At 34.3% G+C, this 21,008-nt stretch overlaps 1 protein-coding gene across 3 annotated transcripts in view; it reads left to right on the top strand.

Moving 5' to 3' along the window:
• LOC143230812 (uncharacterized) overlaps positions 1-21,008 on the top strand; it is a 148,624-nt gene that overhangs the window by 46,225 nt on the left and 81,391 nt on the right. For all 3 annotated transcript variants that reach the window (XM_076464986.1, XM_076464984.1, XM_076464985.1), the window contains exons 2-3: positions 163-270; positions 3,237-4,062. In XM_076464986.1, the coding sequence (XP_076321101.1) occupies positions 199-270; positions 3,237-4,062 (898 nt within the window). In that variant the 5' untranslated portion in view covers positions 163-198. The remainder of the gene's footprint in view (positions 1-162; positions 271-3,236; positions 4,063-21,008) is intronic.

Below are 21,008 nucleotides of genomic sequence, written 5' to 3'. Positions count from 1 at the left end.
TTCGGTACAAAACGAATACAGACTATAAAAGTCTTAATTTATAGAAGAAAGCAGTGTCTTTGGTATATAAGAGAAGCTACTCGATAGCACGAGATTGAATGATATTTATAACAAAGCGGCATTATTGTATGTTTGATACGAAGTCATCTATTTCTCCTCTAGACATAAAACATCAAGCAAGCTTTCGTTAAGGCTGAGATGCCTTATGTTGATGATGACTTGCTCTGGTGTCCTGATGCTGATGGCAAGATGGTGGACCTTTCTTGTCTCGTAAGTATAAAACAGAAAATAATTAAATTATGTAAAATGACGGAGCAAGAACTTTTATGTTGTAAGATATCGGTTTGTTGAACGTAGATGTTTTTCGAGTGTTCATAAATATTTATTGCGTTTAATGAATTTAGAAGGATTTTTTTAAAGTTAGGTAGTGTTTGTATGATATATATTATTAACTTTTACTGCTATATGACATTACATTTCATTTGAAGTTTAGTTCTATTCCCTGTGTTTTTATGTTTTTATTTATTGCGTTTAATGAATTTAGAAGGATTTTTTTTTAAAGTTAGGTAGTGTTTGTATGATATATATTATTAACTTTTACTGCTAGATGACATTACATGTTATTTGAAGTATAGTTCTATTCCCTGTGTTTTTATGCACTTTTTCAAGATCGCTGTAATGACTTACACAAGATTATATCTTTTGTAAAGTTGTGACTTATGAAAAAAATGCATAACTATTTTGATAAATCAATGAAGCAAATTGTCATCTAACTGTGAATACAAATATATTAGGCTCAAAGAGGTCATTGGTAAAAGTAATATTTTCAAATAGTGTAAACACATTAAATCTTTTATCTCCCAAACAAATTGTTGGTATGAGGTTTAACCTGTTCAGTGCCGTGGGACGAGATAACTCGTCCAAGCCGATCGATAACACAGTGCCACGGAGGAGTTAATTTGTTCTCAATAATACATAACTTCAACGATAGATGGCAGCACCATATATGCATTTAACCTACTTACAAATTGTTTCACTTTCGGTCCAAAATAGCGTTACGAAAAAGTTGCAAAATGAAGAAGCATTAGAGTTGTATTGTAACAGCTGAAATACTTGGCAATCAACAGGTTAATAAAATACAGTGAAAAGAAAAATCAAAAGACAATAACTTATTTTATATGTTGTACTGGAAGAGAAAGCAATCTTTATAAGAATGTTTTCCCTCGAAACATATAACAATTTTAATCAAACTTTTATAGCTTTTTAAGGTCTCCCAGTGGCACAGTGATATGTTTGTAAACTTACAACTCTAGAAACCAGGTTTTGATGCCCGTGGTGGGCAGAGCACAGAAAGCCCATTTTGTAGCTTTGTGCTTAACTTCAAATAAACAAGCTGTTTAAGAAAAAAATGATGTGTTGTTTATATATTTTATAATGCTGAGTTATTAAAGACCCGAGGAAATATGTCTGAGGCTAATTAATAATAAAAACCTTTAAATAATATATGATGTGATAATAAAAATAATAATCTATTTCTGAGTGATATTAAAATCATAAACATTAGTTAAGATTATATTTTATAGGAATTAAAGTTATAGTCTCAAGTAATAATATATACATCAGTAATGGGAATATAATATGAAAATTAAATAAGATCTGAAAGCACTTCCTTTATCTAGCAAGCTTCTGTGGGTTTAATATTTTTCAGATATGTTATTTAACAAAGAATCTATGACAGAACCGCAGTTTTAAATGTTAGGCACTATGTAGGAACCACATCTGGCAGTTTATCCTCTTTTCGAAAATATTACAGGAATATGCGTTATTTTGTCAGGATTCGAGTGGTTGTCTATAATTACATAACATCCGAATAAGTTATGATTGTGTTTTGTTAGTACCGTTGGGTAATGTTTTGCTTTAATTAAACATTGGTCATGGCGTTGTACTACATTATTTGCGGAACATTCACCATTCCCGAACATTTTATGAAACCTGTTCAGACAACGAGTGAGAATCTTATAGTATTTGTTCGTGTCTAGATGGAAACGAAGTCAGATTCAACGCTAACCTGAATGTGTAAAATAGCAAAATGTCCGAAATATGAGCAGGTGTGAATATGACTACGATAGCACATCAACTGCTAAAAATGTTAGTCATAAGAGAGGTTCATCGAAGTGTATCTTAGAACGACTGGTATGGGTATTAACACTTTCACTGATAAGTAGAGAACAACGTTTCGACCTTTCTAGGCCGTCTTCAGGTTAACCCATAGCAGCCGTTCTGGGATACATTTTTTTATTTCAAGTGGGTTTCTCGTAATCAAGAGGTTCATCGAAGCTTCGGTGGAGATGATGCTGTCAAGTACTCAAAAAGATCAGATTAAGAATGGGGAATGCGATGACATTTTATTTATTTATTTTAATAAAGTGTAAGAATATTACAAGGTAAAGAAGTATTAAAACAATGACGTAATAACGTGCGAACGGTAGGATAGAAACGCTTTAATGAGCACCAGGATCAAAGAAAACAGCAAAATGATCCCTGGCTTATGCCATAAACTTCTGTGTACTTTACTACTGCTGGATCTGATGGGATACTCCACCATTGATCAGAATAGTTATATTTTATACCGTTGAGTCATAGATTACTTGGTTTGTTTGTTTTTTTAATTTCGCGCAAAGCTGCTCGAGGGCTATCTGCGTTAGCAGCCCCTAATTTAGCAGTGTAAGACTAGAGGGAAGGCAGCTAGTCATCACCACCCACCACCAACTCTTGGGCTACTCTTTTATCAACGAATAGTGGGATTGACCGTAACATTATAACGAACCTACGGCTGAAAAGGCGAGCATGTTGGGTGCAACGGGGATTCGAACCCGCGATCCTCAGATTACGAGGATTTAACCCACCTAGTCATGTCGGGCCTGATTACTTGGTAATATTATAGAGTTAATATTGATTTTTTTATGTTTAATACATTTTTACTATTGATAAATGTGCTTGTTGTGTATTGTTTTACATGAGAACCGTATCTACAACGATCGTTATGTACTAAAAAAATGTGCGTATAAGTTTTTTAGAAACACGAGGTATTCAAATAAAAAAAATATGCTTCATTATAAACAACACCGGTAATTCCTCTAACTGTGCATTACTGCATTATTTTGTTGTTATTAGTAATTCATCACCAATATTTTATCACTTCTATCATACGTTGATCAAAATTGTCTTGTTTGTAGGATAGCGGACCTAACATCATTGTCCAACAACAACTTGATGTTCTCCAGGAACTGTCACATACAGACTTACATGGCTTGGTTCCGGCACTTGAAGAAGATGAAGAAACTATGCGACAGTTTTCTGCTCCGTATTTCGAACTGGATGGCATATTTACTGAAATCGAAACCAAAGTGGAAAACAGTGGTATACTTAACCAGCTATTAACAACCCAACCTCAAATAAATGAAATTCAGAGCTCCCTCCATAAAAGGAAGAAAAAAAGCGGTGAAGATAATGGTGCATGCGTCAGTAGAGTTGATAGTAATCCGGAGGAAGATCTTCCTGTCCTAACGTTATCAACTTGTTTCAACTCTTCTCTAACGTCCGTTAAAGACACCGAACTTGCCCACTCCTCAATAGATGTCACTAGCATAGCATACCCGTCTTCGGTAGTATCTGTCAATGTCAGTACATCTGCCCAAGTGATTTCTTCTAATTTATCCACAGATCTCCAAAATCACGAGCTTCTTACCTTACCTGAGAGCTCTTTTACTGTCTTAACAGAAGCATTTGATGTACCAGGACCATCTAGTAGACATGTTACCTCTTCCTTGCTGACGAGTGTTCCACAATCGTATGGTTCACTGTACACTACTCTTCCTTCATTTATATTCTCTGGAACTTTGGCCAGCTCACTCACAAACGTAGTAAGAAACACTGTAGCTCATCCAGCTGCACCGGTGACAGATGTAACTAATATTTTTCACACCACAGAAGTTTGTTCTGCACCGGACACTACGACCAATAGCAGAATTCAACTTCGTACGACCGTCGGAGCAAGTAATAGTAAGTGCAGAAACTTTCTTGTCATATACATTGATCGGTTTTCACAGTTCAAATACATCTATATTAAACAGAAAGTAATGCCTTATTCACTGTATACACACGCAAAATTATACACACTTGGTTGATTGTGCTGCCATCTTGTGGCTGCAACTGTTGTTGCAAAATAATATATTATGTGATATTTGTATATACTTTTAATAAAACTATATGAATTTCCACAAAGCTACACAAGGGTTATCTGCGCTATTCATCAAATTTAGCAGTGTAAGACTAGAGGGAGGCAACTAGTCATCACCACCCGCCGCCAACTCTTGGGCTATTCTTTTACCAACGAATAGTGGGATGACCGTTACAATATAACGCCCCCTTGGCTGGAAGGGCAAGCGTGTCTGATGTGACGGGAATTCGAACTCGCGCCCCTCAGACTACGAGTCGAGCGCCTCAACCGAATGGCCATGCTGGGCCATTTTCGATACAGTTAATGCCTTGAAACAGATAAGGGCAGATTATATCTGAATTTTTGGTTATATGAAAATGCTGTTTTTAGTTCGTTATGAATAAATAACAGTGTATTATCAATCAGTTCATCAAACGATATATTTGGAAAATAAATTCCACCCTTACGCTACACACACGAACAAAATAACAACAACAATGATGTTGTGCTGAACCAGTTACCGTTACTACTGTTGTGTATCAGAATCACATTTTATCAGTACCAGTTTCGGAGTATATTTAGGTTTATTCTGTGTAAGAATAATGGTGCACAGTGAACAAACTATGCTTCGGACTAAGAAAACAAGGCTCGTGAAGTACGTTTCTTTACTATGGATTTGTGTACATAAAGATACATAATGATTAAAAGTGTAATATTGTGATTTGGAATAAGCATCTTCTAGAGGAATATTATCTCGTATAATAATATTCAAAAATAATTTATATTACGGTCTATATATGGCTGTTACTGCCAAGTATTATTTCTACGAGTTTTGGTTTTAGAATTTTGCGCAAAGCTACACGAGGGCTATCTGTGCTAGCCGTCCCTAATGTAGTAGTGTAAGACTAGAGATAAGGTGTTAGTAATCATCGCTCACCGCCAACACTCGGGCTACACTTTTACCAACGGACAGTGAGATTGATCGTAAAATTATAACACCCCACGGCTAAAATTGTAAGCATGATTGGCGTGACGGGGATTTTAGCTCGCGACTCTCAGATTACGAGTCGAGCGCCCCCTAACCACCTGGAAATACCAGAATCTTTGTTTTTTTTGAAAGATTGTCCAGTGATGTGTAGCTTATGTAAACGAACAATGGAATAATTAACTAATTACATTTTTATATTGTAAGCTATATTAGAATTGTTAAAGAGCCAGCATAACGGACTAGATTAGTAAGATATATTTAGTATTTTAGACGCACTTGGGTTATTGAGTCGAACTTAGATAACTGTTTTTTTTTTCTTTCTCACTTTAATGATTTAATATGGTTTAATAACTATTATTAATATGTACATATATTTTCCCTAAAATTACTCCCAGACGTCAATACTTCTGACTCGCTGTCACACTATAAAACACACATTACTGCTGTGAAATAATTCATATGTCAATCGTTTCAACACAAAGGACCTAGCTTCATCTTCTGCCATTATTTAAATACAGATAATTAATCACCCTCAATGTTTCCACAAGATTATTTCGTCATCAGCGACAATATTTGTCTTTGTTGTTTTTGTTATGTACATTTTTTTAGTATACTAAATCACTTGTTCACCACTGTAATATACTCTTCAAAACAAGAAACGCAAAAGGGATATTTTTGTTATTTTAAAGAGAAATATATGTAATAACGTTACAAGCTCAGAGTATGTGATGTTACACGTGTTAAGGCACTGATTGTCAGGCCAAAATGACAATAAAAGTTGTGCACTTTGAAAACGGAGGAAAACAATGGATTTTTCGCCAAAACGCATGCGTGTCCAATAAATTTGTTTCAGAGATCTGCATGTTCTGCAGGTGCAACATGTGCAAAATCCCTATAAAAGTGACGGGTTCTCGGTTTTCATAGCTCAGTGTTAAGCCACCGACACGCAGTACAGTTACGCTAAGACTGAGTGAAGCACAACGCAAAAACGCCATTGGTCGTTGGAAGCAGGCGAATCTCTGTCAGATGTTGCCAGAGCTGTGAATGTCCACCCAAGCACCATCACAAGGCTATGGAATCGTCACCAACAACATGGATCAACTCGTGACCGTCCACGATCTGGCAGACCTCGTGTGACCACGCCCGCACAAGATCGCAACATCCGGTTACGTCACCTTTGGGATAGGACCACCACTGCGACGTCTACTGCCTCAACCATACCAGGGCTGCGTAGGTTCCGATCAGACCGTACGCAACCGTCGACGAGATTCTTAGGCCCCATGTGCAACCCATCATGGTGAACGTCAACGACGTTTTTCAACATGACAACGCCCGTCCTCACACAGCCCGACTCACCACTGTCTTCTTGAGACACCACAACATCAACGTTCTTCCCTGGCCCTCCAGATCACCAGATTTAAACCCCATCGAACATCTTTGGGACGAGTTGGACCGACGTCTGCGACGGTGACAACCTCAACCGCAGACTCTACCTCAGCTTGTAGCAGCTTTGCAGGCTGAGTGGACAGCCATTCCTCAGGATGTGATTCGTCATCTCATCGCTTCCATGGGCAGGAGATGCCAAGCAGTTATTGATGCTCACGGGGGGCATACTCGTTATTGACGTTGAGTGACGTTAAACTTCACCTAGCGAGCGTGGACTTCGCATTTGCAGACTTTGGATGTTCAGCAGTGAATGTGCAAAGTTTCACACATGTCATAAAGAACTACCCGGAATAAACTTGTTAACAATTTGTCTCATATTTTGCCTTTTGCGTTTCTTTTTTTGAAGATATTTTTGCACCGTGCAACCATCTCCAAACTTTGTAAGATAAATGTGAAAATCGTCAATAGGAGAAACGATGTTTTTATTTTCAGGTAATGTTGCTCTGAACAGTTAATTTCCAGTTTTGTGAAAATCTTAATACCTGATAATGATATAATAAAATTTCCTTCATTACCTATTTACGCCATTTAAGATGAGCTGACTCCTTTGTAGATCAGAAAGTTTCTGATGACTGCTGCTTGAAATGTTAAGTATTTTTTGATTTCACTCGACTGTACTCTGGACGTAAGTTACAAAGATCGGATTATTAGGATCATCCCATTTTCCACAGTTATTGAGGTGGTGAAGATGGAGTCATTACCCACATATATTGCCTCGGAGTTTTACGGCTGATAGACACATGAATTGCCATTACGAGCAAACATGAAACAATGGTGCTGTCCCGCGAATGCGTGGAGGCCAGGAACAATAATATTACAAAGGAAATAAAGAATTGTATCTTTTATTGTATAAACGCTCTGAATCTCTGATTGCAAGATACGATCAGCCGCTGCACTGAAACAGTAACATTCTTCAACCCAATTCAAAACGTATGTAGCTACTTTTCTGCTTCAACTCATCCTTTGAAAGTTGCCACGATATGTTTCCCACTAATAGAAAGATTGGATTACACATTATGGAAAAGAACAATTGGTGATGTTTGTTCATTTCAGTACCAGTTTTAAAAAAACTCTTGTAACACTCTTGTCTTCATTTCAGAAGAATATTTTAACAGAACCAGTGGAACAAAGACACACTCCAGTGCAAAAGCAATTGTTGCTAAGTTTCAGATCTCTGGTCGTTATTTGTAGTATGACATGACTTGCCGTATGAGGGCGACCTCGTTAGCAAACAACTGTAAGATAATGATCCTAACATATGTTGGTCTATTTTACAGCTATGAAAAAAAAAATTCCGTGATCAGTACAAAACTGACGGAGGTTTTGCAAAAGCATTGACTGGCTCAAAGAAGCTTGCAAAAACAATATAAATTAATAGTAGATTTGCGGAAAATAAAAGAAAGACAGTTATGGGTATTGGTTGTCCTAATTTTGACTCATAGTAAAACTTTAAGGACAATTTAGTCCGCAAAATTGTTGACATACACATCGAATTTATGGAAAAAGGCGTTTTAGCAACTACGAGAAAGAAATCTTGTAATTCAGTTTCCAGTACTGCGTTTCTAACTTGTCGAAAATTAGGTCAAGAGGCTTTATGAAACATAAGATTTTCAAATCGGATTATCAAGTGATGAGGCAACTGATATCAAATATAAAAAGTGTGCTGCTGATTTTATCCCCTCTAACAGAAAGTGACTAAAATTAATGATAAAAGTGTATTGGAATACATATAAAAGAGTAAATTATTATTAGACGTTTCTGAACACTGTTGTCACATCTAAAATTCTGCAGACTTTGTTTAATAGAGAAGAAATAAGCTCTTCCAAATTCAAATTGATAATTATCTATCTGAAATCAACTATGACATGAACTAGTTGAATTGGATACAATTTGAATCGGGTATGAAATTTCACTATTATTAACTTGAAGTAAGCAATCTACAGTATTGCCTCGGTGAAAGCAAGAAATGTGAAATTTCTGTCATTAATTGTAAAAATGTGAAATAACACTTGTTACGTTTTATAATTTATTTTGATCGATTTTCCGATTTATTATGTTACGTACATTACATATTAAGATTTCAAATAGCCGGAAATTTTAATTTTTAATTTAAAAGTTAATTTAATGTCAATATATATCAAATTTATTATATTTGCTAACAAGATTGATATACACAATTTTATTTCTTAACACAAATATGTTTTAATATTAAAAAATACAATTTATAATAACAGTTATTACAAATAATTATTTATGAACAAAAATTTTAGAAACTCACAAGCAGTATTCAGTCTTCTGTCTGGTCTGGAACTGAATATTTTATCGACGGTTCATGGAGTGATAATTAATTCTGAGTTCATATTGACGGGAAAACAAGCTAGCTTTATCCTTGGTTGGCCTCGCGCGATTTATAAGCTCACTTTTTACCAAGGAAGATATTTATTGTCCTTGTAGAAACACTAGCGTTAGAGGTTAATTCTCTGAAGATGAACGGTTTATAATGTTCGAAATCTATAAACGTTCCTGGTCAAGTTCTGTAGTTTTCCAATAAATAAGCGTTAATCGGAAATATATCTTTTGAGGCTTATAGTATGTTGAGTGTAGCGACCAAACAATATTCCAAAACTGTTTCTCGGCGTCTTACGATGACTAGCTTTTATACTCATTAAGCGATATTCTCGAAAGTTCAACAGTTTTCGAAGATACGCTAGTGATTTTGTAAACATATATTGTTGATTCTCACACTCGAGAATCTTTTATAAATTGAGAGATGTTTGTTTGTTTTGAATTTTGCGCAAAGCTACTCGAGGGCTGTCTGCGCTAGCCGTCCCTAATTTAGGAGTGTAAGACTAGAGGGAAGGCAGCTAGTCATCACCACCCAACGCCAACTCTTGGGCTACTCTTTTAACCAACGAATAGTGGGATTGACCATCATATTATAACGCTCCCACGGCTGAAAGGGCGAGCATGTTTGGTGCGACCGGGTTTCGAACCCGCGACCTTCAGATTACGAGTCGAACGCCTTAACCCACCTTGCCATGCCGGGCCTTGTTTTAATAAAAGAAAAAAGTTTTAGAGATACCAATAACTTAAAACAAAGGTTTTTGTCTTTTGATAACAAAAATAATCACTTTCATGTGATTTGTTTCTTTTACAAGGTGTGTGTGTGTGTATGTTTCTTTTAGCAAAGCCACATCGAACTATCTGCTGTGTCCACCGAGGGGAATCTAACCCTGATTTTTCTTTTACGAGGTAGACAACATTTAAAGTAACATTTTTATACGCTGAAGAAATTTTTTATTTTTATTTTCACTTTTCTTATTTTCATCTTTCGAAGCTCTACTCAAATAAGTGGTTGAGTCTAACAACGCAAAATGCATTTTTTTTTCTTTATGTTCATTGGCCTTAAGATTTTGGCCAGCAGTGTATTTACATGGATATAGTACTTTTCACATGTGTAAATGGTTTTAGTTTCTGTTGCACGTTCACTGGAGGATAATATAGCTTAATTTATTTTTGACACTCCATCGTAGTTTCGTTTCGTTGATAAATCTAAATTATAATTTTGTTACTGTTGTTAGTTTTGTTTATCATCTACAGTGCGCATAGTGTTGTTAGTTTTGTTTATCATCCACAGTGCACATGGTGTTGTTAGTTTTGTTTATCATCTACATTGTACATAGTGTTGTTAGTTTTGTTTATCATCTACAGTGCACATAATCTTGTTTGTTTTATTTATCATCCACAGTGCACATAGTGTTGTTAGTTTTATTTATCATCCACATTGTACATAGTGTTGTTAGTTTTATTTATCATCCACATTGTGCATAGTGTTGTTAGTTTTGTTTATCATCCACATTGTACATAGTGTTGTTAGTTTTATTTATCATCCACATTGTACATAGTGTTGTTAGTTTTGTTTATCATCCACAGTGCACATAGTGTTGTTAGTTTTGTTTATCATCCACATTGTGCATAGTGTTGTTAGTTTTGTTTATCATCCACAGTGCACATAGTGTTGTTAGTTTTATTTATCATCTACATTGTACATAGTGTTGTTAGTTTTGTTTATCATCCACATTGTGCATAGTGTTGTTAGTTTTGTTTATCATCCACATTGTACATAGTGTTGTTAGTTTTATTTATCATCCACAGTGCACATAGTGTTGTTAGTTTTATTTATCATCCACATTGTACATAGTGTTGTTAGTTTTATTTATCATCCACATTGTACATAGTGTTGTTAGTTTTATTTATCATTCACATTGTGCATAGTGTTGTTAGTTTTGTTTATCATCCACATTGTACATAGTGTTGTTAGTTTTATTTATCATCCACATTGTACATAGTGTTGTTAGTTTTGTTTATCATCCACAGTGCACATAGTGTTGTTAGTTTTATTTATCATCTACATTGTACATAGTGTTGTTAGTTTTGTTTATAATCCACAGTGCACATAGTGTTAGTTTTATTTATCATCCACATTGTACATAGTGTTGTTAGTTTTATTTATCATCCACATTGTGCATAGTGTTGTAAGTTTAGTTTATCATCCACATTGTACATAGTGTTGTTAGTTTTATTTATCATCCACATTGTACATAGTGTTGTTAGTTTTATTTATCATCCACATTGTGCATAGTGTTGTTAGTTTTGTTTATCATCCACATTGTACATAGTGTTGTTAGTTTTATTTATCATCCACATTGTGCATAGTGTTGTTAGTTTTGTTTATCATCCACATTGTACATAGTGTTGTTAGTTTTATTTATCATCCACAGTGCACATAGTGTTGTTAGTTTTATTTATCATCCACATTGTACATAGTGTTGTTAGTTTTATTTATCATCCACATTGTACATAGTGTTGTTAGTTTTATTTATCATCCACATTGTGCATAGTGTTGTTAGTTTTGTTTATCATCCACATTGTACATAGTGTTGTTAGTTTTATTTATCATCCACATTGTACATAGTGTTGTTAGTTTTGTTTATCATCCACAGTGCACATAGTGTTGTTAGTTTTGTTTATCATCCACAGTGCACATAGTGTTAGTTTTATTTATCATCCACATTGTACATAGTGTTGTTAGTTTTATTTATCATCCACATTGTGCATAGTGTTGTTAGTTTTGTTTATCATCCACATTGTACATAGTGTTGTTAGTTTTATTTATGATCCACATTGTACATAATGTTGTTAGTTTTGTTTATCATCCACATTGTGCATAGTGTTGTTAGTTTTATTTATGATCCACATTGTACATAATGTTGTTAGTTTTGTTTATCATCCACAGCGCACATAGTGTTGTTAGTTTTATTTATTATCTACATTGTACATAGTGTTGTTAGTTTTGTTTATCATCCACATTGTACATAGTGTTGTTAGTTTTGTTTATCATCCACAGTGCACATAGTGTTGTTAGTTTTGTTTATCATCCACAGTGCACATAGTGTTGTTAGTTTTGTTTATCATCCACAGTGCACATAGTGTTGTTAGTTTTATTTATAATCTACATTGTACATAGTGTTGTTAGTTTTATTTATCATCCACAGTACACATAGTGTTGTTAGTTTTATTTATCATCCACATTGTGCATAGTGTTGTTAGTTTTATTTATCATCCACAGTGCACATAGTGTTGTTAGTTTCGTTTATCATCCACAGTGCACATAGTGTTGTTAGTTTTATTTACCATCTACATTGTACATAGTGTTGTTAGTTTTGTTTATCATCCACAGTGCACATAGTGTTGTTAGTTTTGTTTATCATCCACAGTGCACATAGTGTTGTTAGTTTTGTTTATCATCCACATTGTACATAGTGTTGTTAGTTTTGTTTATCATCCACAGTGCACATAGTGTTGTTAGTTTTATTTATCATCCACAGTGCACATAGTGTTGTTAGTTTTATTTATCATCCACATTGTACATAGTGTTGTTAGTTTTGTTTATCACCCACAGTGCACATAGTGTTGTTAGTTTTGTTTATCATCCACAATTTAAAATAATACGTTAGTACTGTATAAAACATTATTAAACACCTTATTTCAACGACCATGTTACTTATAAAGTCAACCTTGTAAATAGATATACATCAGTTGCATTTCTTGATTGGTTGTAATGATGTTAATATTGTTTCGCTATTAAGTAATTTGATTCGTTGCGCTGAATAAGTGAAATATAAACTTTTTTCGTAACTTTGTTTAACACTCGTACGAAAAGACGTTTCTAGTCCTGATTTCTCCAAGTCCGTTCCCCTGGCTGTGGTTTCGCTAGATAGTAGATAGGGACAGTGGGAATCTCGTTAATCCATTCATTAATGGATTTAAATGGCAATTTCATTTAAATACAAAATTATTAGCCTAATATTAATAACCTTTCAAGTTGCTCTGGGGCCTATTAGGCCCCACTTTTCGTAGGAGTGTTAATATAATTTATGGCCTTGTTACCAAATGCAGTTAACTTATTTTATCAAATGTCATAAGTTTATTGTGAGAAAAACACAATTTTTTTTAAATATGATCTTACCTTCTGGTTATTAAATTTATTCCAATGAATTCATCAAGATACCTCGTATTAAGGAAACTCAGAGAATGTATGACATATCTAATAAAGACAGCGCCCCTTCCTCCGTCCCCTAGCCATTACTTTTATCTATAGTTTTAGCTCTATGTATTGAAGATTACAGTTTTATTCTATTTCTGTGTGTGTATGTTATAAAATAAATTGAAATTAGATTAAATGGTTAAATGTTTCACTTATAATAGAAGACAGTGATGTTTATTATTAATTGTATAGCTTGAATGTTAAACTTATTAAGTATAACTGCTTTTAAATATGACAGAATCATATGATAACACACTTTATCTTTTGATTGTACTAAAAGCCACGGACGGCGAGTTACGGTATGACTTAGAAAAGCCATAATTTCCTTATATTTAATGAAGTTTCATATGATGTATTTTTATAACTAAATGTTTATTATTTAAATATTAACCATCTGTCAGTTATGCTTAAAAATTTACATGATCTGTTCTTTTCTGGTGATTGGGACACATGACTCTCAATCTGTGGGTCGTGGATTCGAATTCCCTCGCCGAATATGCTCGCCCTTTAGGTTATGGGGTCGTTATAATTTGATAATTAATTCCAATTTTATTAGAATAACCGAAGAGGCGACTAAAAAAAATATGTTGACTTTTCTAATTTTGAACTACTGACTAGAGGGAAGGCAACCAGTCGGCAACATAATTCACACTAAGGGATTGACTGTCACTTTTATAACGCACAAACAGTACGGTAAATGTTTTTGCGACATAACTTGATATTGATATCTAGACAGCAGAACGGTAGCTGATTTATTTAAGGGTCCCCCGCTAGTACAGCGGTATGTCTCCGGATTTACAACGCTAAAATCAGGGGTTCGATTTCCCTCGGTGGGCTGAGCAAATAGCCCGATGTGGCTTTGTTATAAGAAAAACACACACACAAACGCTTTAATTAAGGTTTTAGGTTAACAAAACTGTCGCTCTCTTTTGAACTACATTTTCCATAAAGAAACCAGGAAATTGAGCAGTGGAGGATGTTATAATCAGATATTCGCTGCATTTTATAATTTATGGGTCTTTATCATCTGATTAATCTATGGAGATATAGCGTGTTTGTTTTTCATTTGTCACTTACATATTAAATCTTTCACTTTAATATAATTTCTAAACTTTCATGTAAATAAGCCCTTCGGTGAACTCAGCAGATAGCCCGATGTGGCTTTGCTGTAAGAAAACACTAACACAAAGTAAATAAGCTTTCCTGCACGTATTTGCAAATAATTTTACACACTTACTTGTGAAATTCTCTAATCAAACTTTGATATAAAATGTACTAAGGTTAAGAAAAGAATGTTTTATATTTTCCTTATACATTTTTTAACAGCACAAATAAATTTTGCGAGGATCTTCATCCTGTTCAAAATGTTTTGATTTTACGTAAGGAGAGATACATACTTTTATGATGTCAGGACCATCTATTTTTCCTAGCAAAAATGGAAAGGAAAAGAAACTTTGATACTAATTTGTGAAGTTCTAAAATAAGCATTAATTATTCTGTACCGTTCATAAAAAGTGGAATGTTATATTCTATATTAGTGTTATTATCGAAACAACAATAATTTATTCATCGCGTTATTAAGCAGGCACATGAGATTATTACAACTAAGTTTATACTCTAGTCCAAGTGCAGATGGTTTGTTTTTTAATTTCGCACAAAGTTACACGAGGGTTATCTGCGGTAGCCATCCATAATTTAGCAGATAAGGCAGCTAGTCATCACCACGCGCCGTCAATTCTTGGGCTACTCTTTTACCAACGAATAGTGGGGATTGACCGCCACTTTATAACGTCCCCACTGCTGAAAGGGCGAGCATGTTTGGTAAGATGGGGATTCAAACCCACGACCCTCAGTTTACGAGTCGAATGCCTTAACCCACCTCTGACCATGCCGGGCCGAAATATGAGATTGTGGATTTAAATAGAAATTGTTTGCATATGTGATAAAAAGGTAGAAAATAAAATGTCCATTTCCTGGGTGAGATTTGAACTCACAGTAGTGGCATGTCCCACAACTGCTTTCTTCGAAGTACCGTGCGCTTACCAATTGCGACACTGGAGGTCTCTGTTAAAATGAACAATATTTAGGTTTTTATACTCAGATGTCCTTTTTTTTTTTTTGAAGCGCTGTTTTAAGTTTCTCTTTGACACTACGAGATAACGCTACAAACATATGCCCACTTACAAATAAAAGTGCGTTTATCAAATGAACCCAAATGAATTTTCAACATACTAATATTTGTGGAATGTTTATTTACTGATACTATTACTCCTTAATTAGATGAAAGTAACTTTAAAATTCAAAATTTAATTGCAATATTTTTTAAATCTTAAAATCCGTTTTCATAAATTTGAACATAAATGTAAAAACTGATTAATATTGAAAAAAATCAATATTTTTGATCACTCATATTGTAAATATTATTAATAAATTATTAGCTATTATGTAGTATTAAGAAAAAATATTATAAAAGTCAATTTATTTTACAGCTTTAATGTTAAAAAATCTTTGGTAAACTAAAATATTTTACTAGTATGTTGTCTTTTAAAGGGGCCTGGCATGGCCTAGCGCGTTAAGGCGTGCGCTTCGTAATCTGAGGGTCGCGGGTTCCCGCCCGCGTCGCGCCAAACATGCTCGCCCTCCCAGCCGTGGGGGCGTTATAATGTGACGGTCAATCCCACTATTCGTTGGTAAAAGAGTAGCCCAAGAGATGGCGGTGGGTGGTGATGACCAGCTGCCTTCCCTCTAGTCTTACACTGCTAAATTAGGGACGGCTAGCACAGATAGCCCTCGAGTAGCTTTGTGCGAAATTCCAAAACAAACAAAGTCTTTTGAAGAATTTTTTCTTTGCTGCTCATTGACAGACGAACCTGAACATTTGAAAAACATTCCTAAATTATTTTAGGTAAGGGACCTCCCTTATTTTCGAAGAAAAAATGGACAAATACAGAAATTTTGTTACTAAGAGATAATACTAAACGTTAACGTTAAAATGAAGAATACTTATTTTTAAAACATTTTTATGTAAATAGTTCTTAAAGTTGTTAAATCATTAAACTTTTAATGATTTTTAGTCACTTATCATGTTGCCCGAGATCTCAGCGTAGTGCTTATCATTATAAGTTGTAAAAATAAATAAATTATATATATATATATATTAACGATTGAATATATCACATAAAATAATAATCCTGCTGTAAGAGGTATGGGATATATGTTTAAAGAAACCGTTGTGTTCCACAAGAAAAAAAAATCGATAAATTATTTAATATATTTTTATGCACCTGTCATGTAAGGTGTGAAAGAGTTTTTAAGGGTAATTTTTGGTTTTAGAATATTTGTGTGAACATGTTGTGTCAGATGGGACACTTTTGGCTAAATGCTTTCTTTTAAAAGTGTAACATTTGGTTTCCCAATTACTATTATAGGGTTAACTAGAACATAAAACAAAAGTACTATTACTAGTTTTGTAATTTTCCTGTTTACGTAGTAAGAAAATCCGGTTTTTATCAAGTGTTTTCTCTGTTCGGAGTTTCACGTGTGTGTGTTTTGATTTGTCCTACTAAGCTCGAGACATTTATATCTTCACAAAAACAAATGTCGGTGCGTTATCTGTTACGATGTGGAAGATCTTTAATTCCAGCCTGCGGATGTTTTTCATTCCTTATGTCCTTCAAATACACACAGGATGTTGAATGACTTCCTGAACTTCCTGACAGTAGTGGAACTTGTGTTCTATATTATGATATTTGCTCAATTACATTGTCTGTTCAAGTTACACTTTTATATATAAGATCTATCATTACAGTTTTTTGTATATAATTTTAAATCTCTATTAACGATTTAAAAAGGTACAGCCGAAAGAGACATTTGAACAACGAATGTATCTAGTGTATCCAACAGATGAATCAGTGAATTCTAATTGCCTCTGGTAATTCTGCAATAAATCTGAGGGCTTATAACATTAAAAATCGGGCTTCGATATTCATAGTGGCTACAGTACGGAAGGCCATCGTATAATTTTGTGTTTAACATAAAAAACAACAACATTAAAATTAAGAACAGTATATTCATTACTGGATTAATTTTTATTTCTGATTTATGTATGAAATTTGCTCAAGAGAGATGGATTTAAAATTAGTACAATATATATTTGCAGTAAACAAACATACGTACATACGTTTTATCTTTATGTAGGTCATGTTGTTTTAGTTTGCCAATGGTGTTCGCTGTGAAATGACGAATTGAATAAAAAAAGATATCATAATCTTCTTTCGTACATACTATGCTCCAACGCATAACAGTGACATGATGGGAAGAATTATATAACATCACTGGTTTACTTTTAAAGCCTTACGGTAACACCATATCCTCTTTCCACTTTAATCTGTGGATGAATTACAACAGTGGCAGTCACTTCCTTAGTGTGGATTGTAGAGTGCTAATAACTGTCTGCTCTCTTTTTGATTGGCCCGGCATGGCCAAGTAGGTTAAGGCGTGCGAATCGTAATCTAAGGGGCGCGGGTTCGCATCCCCATCGCACCAAACATGCTCGCCCTTTCAGCCGTGGGGGCGGCATAACGTGACGGTCAATCCCACTATTCGTTGGTAAAAGAGTAGCCTAAGAGTTGGCGGTGGGTGGTGATGACTAGCTGCCTTCCCTCTAGTCTTACACTGCTAAATTAGGGACGGCTAGCGCAGATAGCCCTCGAGTAGCTTTGTGCGAAATTCAAAAAACAAAACTCTTTTTGATCAGTAGTTAGAAATTAGGGATAGTAGCAGATTACATCAGCAACTTTGCCATAAGTGCAAAACTTAACTGCAGTTATGTGTTCCTTTGTTTTGGTTTCCTGTTAAAACGACGTTTCGGCTTATTTTAGTCATAAAGGCTTCAAAGAAGTAATTTTACGGTCAAAATACTAATGTGCACTTTTTTAAGTGCTTAACTGTCGTTTTTATTTGTGTAAGTGATATATTCAAATGACGTTAAGATTTAGAAATGTTAAATAATATCTGTATAAGTACATTGTTTACAAATACTAGTAATAAGTAAATAAGAAGTTATTGAGTGATGATTGAGTATTCAGTGAAGTATTCAATATGCGAAAGATCGAGTAGTTGTTGTTCAGGAGAAGTGATCAAGTAAAATTAATCAGTAACGTAGGTTTGTTCAACATCACTAATCTATTAGGCTTAAAGTATTTTCAGAATTCATGTTGAAAAGTAGACCTAAGACTTCCGTCAAAGCAAAAGAGTGTGTGTGTGTGTGTTTTTCTTATAGCAAAGCCACATTGGGCTATCCTGCTGAGCCCACCTACGGGAATCAAATCCCTGATTTTAGCGTTGTAAATCCGGATTCTTACCGATGTACTAGCGGGGGCAAAGCGAGATAAACCTGTAGAAAACATTATTAAAGAAATAACTTAATTCGTTATCTTTTCGTGAATTGGACTTGGTAGTATTTTTAATATATAATAAAGAGAACATACTACAACAACATCTGTAAGGAGTGGGACTATTTTTGTCAAAATAAAATAAAACTTTGAGTGAGCTTCAACTTGAAAATGACGATAACCCAATCATAAAGCGAGATTGATTTACTACCAAAAATGATGAAATAATTAAAAGGTTAACAAGAAAGGGACAGAAAATTAAAAGAAAAATTGAGAACTATTATTAAGTTAGAGAAGATATTTCAGTGATGAGTTTTCCAGCTCAACCAGATAAAAAAAAATGCTCACCAGACAATGAAAAAACATGAATTATTTGTAGTTGTGGGGTACGCTCAGCTTGAATGACTTCATTTGCCTTAAATGAGATTAGAAGCTCATTATTTGAGGAAAATCGTCCATTATTTCTAGGTTTACTCATCGAAAACTTTGCAATACGCTGATTGGCTTTGGTTCTACAGCAATAAATCTACATTTGGTAATTGGGGCATAATAAAGCCAATCACACCAGGTATTAATGATTGAAAGAGAGCTTGTGGATCTGAAGAATAAAAATAGTCTTATGTTATTTTACCAAGGAAAAAATTAAATCAATTCGTAATAAAATGAATTGTCGTATACTTACAATGCTGATAAGACTGGATTTCATCGAGGTGACATAGTATGGTTGTGCAATTTTCGTGACAAGAAAGGATAAACCATCAAGTATGATTAGCATCAGAAATTGTCGTATGTTGTAAGAAAATATCAATGATAATGCCAGAATTTATATTACTGGTCCCTAATCTTACAGTTCTCATTATTATGATGTTCAGTTATATCAGTTCCCTTAACAATCTTAAATACTTCACTCTTCTCTCAAACTCTTTTACTGAGCTTATCTATCCTCACTGGCAACAACCATTCTCTTCACGGTATCATCCTAACAACAACCTTTCTTTCCCAGGTATCATCCTAACAACGCCCTTTCTTTCCCAGGTATCATCCTAACAACAACCTTTCTTTCCCAGGTATCATCCTAATAGTTTTCCTGTGAACCTTTTCCAATAATTCGATGTTCTTTGTAAGGTAAGGAACCCAAGACTGAACACAGTACTCTAAATGTAGCCTAACGAATGACTATATAATGGTATTATAACCTTTTTAGACATGTATTCAGTATATCTGTAAATACAAACTAAAATCCTTTTTGCTCTGCCAGTTACAACAGCACACTGATTGGATGACTTACATCATGATCGTTATCTTCTATAACAATGTTAAGGTTATACCCATAAGAATGATATTCATAATTTAAATTATGATATCTCACATTCATTATCTTGCATTTATTATAATTAAAAACCATTTGCCATTTACTTGTCCAACTCATCAAATAAACCAAATCATTTTGTAAAGCAATAGCGCTCTTTTCACAGTCAGCAACACCAAAAACTTTATAGTGTTATTCAACAATCTGAAATAATATATTAACCATTCCTTCATCTACGCCACTGACATATATTAAAAAGAGAAAATGTTCTAACACTAAGCCCTAAGGTGCCTCTCTTGTAATATTAATCCTGCTTGACTGAACTTCATTTATCAAACCTTTCTACTTTCTTCCACATAACCAGTTTTTTTATCCAGTGATCCAACTTATAACCAACATCTACACATATAACTTTTTAAAAGTCTTTTATGCAGCACTTAAATCAGCACCTAAACCTATAGTCATTCAGATACACTAAATCTACACTTGTACCCTCATCTACATAAGTAGTAACCTCGTCAAAGAATGTTGAAAGATTAGTGATATAATATTTTACTCCAGTAAAACTATACTGACAATTCAATAAAATTTTAAACTTTGTTAAATAACTTATGTGAAGCATCTTTTCATCAGACTTTAAAAGCCTTTTCCTACCATTGATGTAATAAGACTAGAAGTCTCATATTTAATAAGGCAACTTTTTCAATCTTCTTTGAACAAATGGGTGACATTAACTAACTTCCGATCTTCTGGCACCTGCAATGATCACTTGCACCCAGATGTTCTCCAGTCTTTATCCTATCAACCATTTTTATAATAAAAATTAACAAGCAATCTAAAATAACATCATTTTTAACCAACTATGAGGGAAATCGTGGTGGACAATATTTAAAAATCTGTCTCACTCGTTATTCGTCTTTGGCATTTCCCATTACGTATGCTTGAAATTAAAATCTACCATAATTATAACGTCATTAATAGCTAGATTATTTACCCCATTGTAGACTTTCTTATTAATTTCATTGTTTTCTTCATGTTGTTTGTAA

This window comes from Tachypleus tridentatus, chromosome 10 (assembly GCF_004210375.1).
Source record: "Tachypleus tridentatus isolate NWPU-2018 chromosome 10, ASM421037v1, whole genome shotgun sequence".
Lineage (NCBI taxonomy): Eukaryota > Metazoa > Arthropoda > Merostomata > Xiphosura > Limulidae > Tachypleus > Tachypleus tridentatus.
Note: the sequence above shows the minus strand (reverse complement) of the source record. Positions and strands in the feature narration are given on the sequence as shown.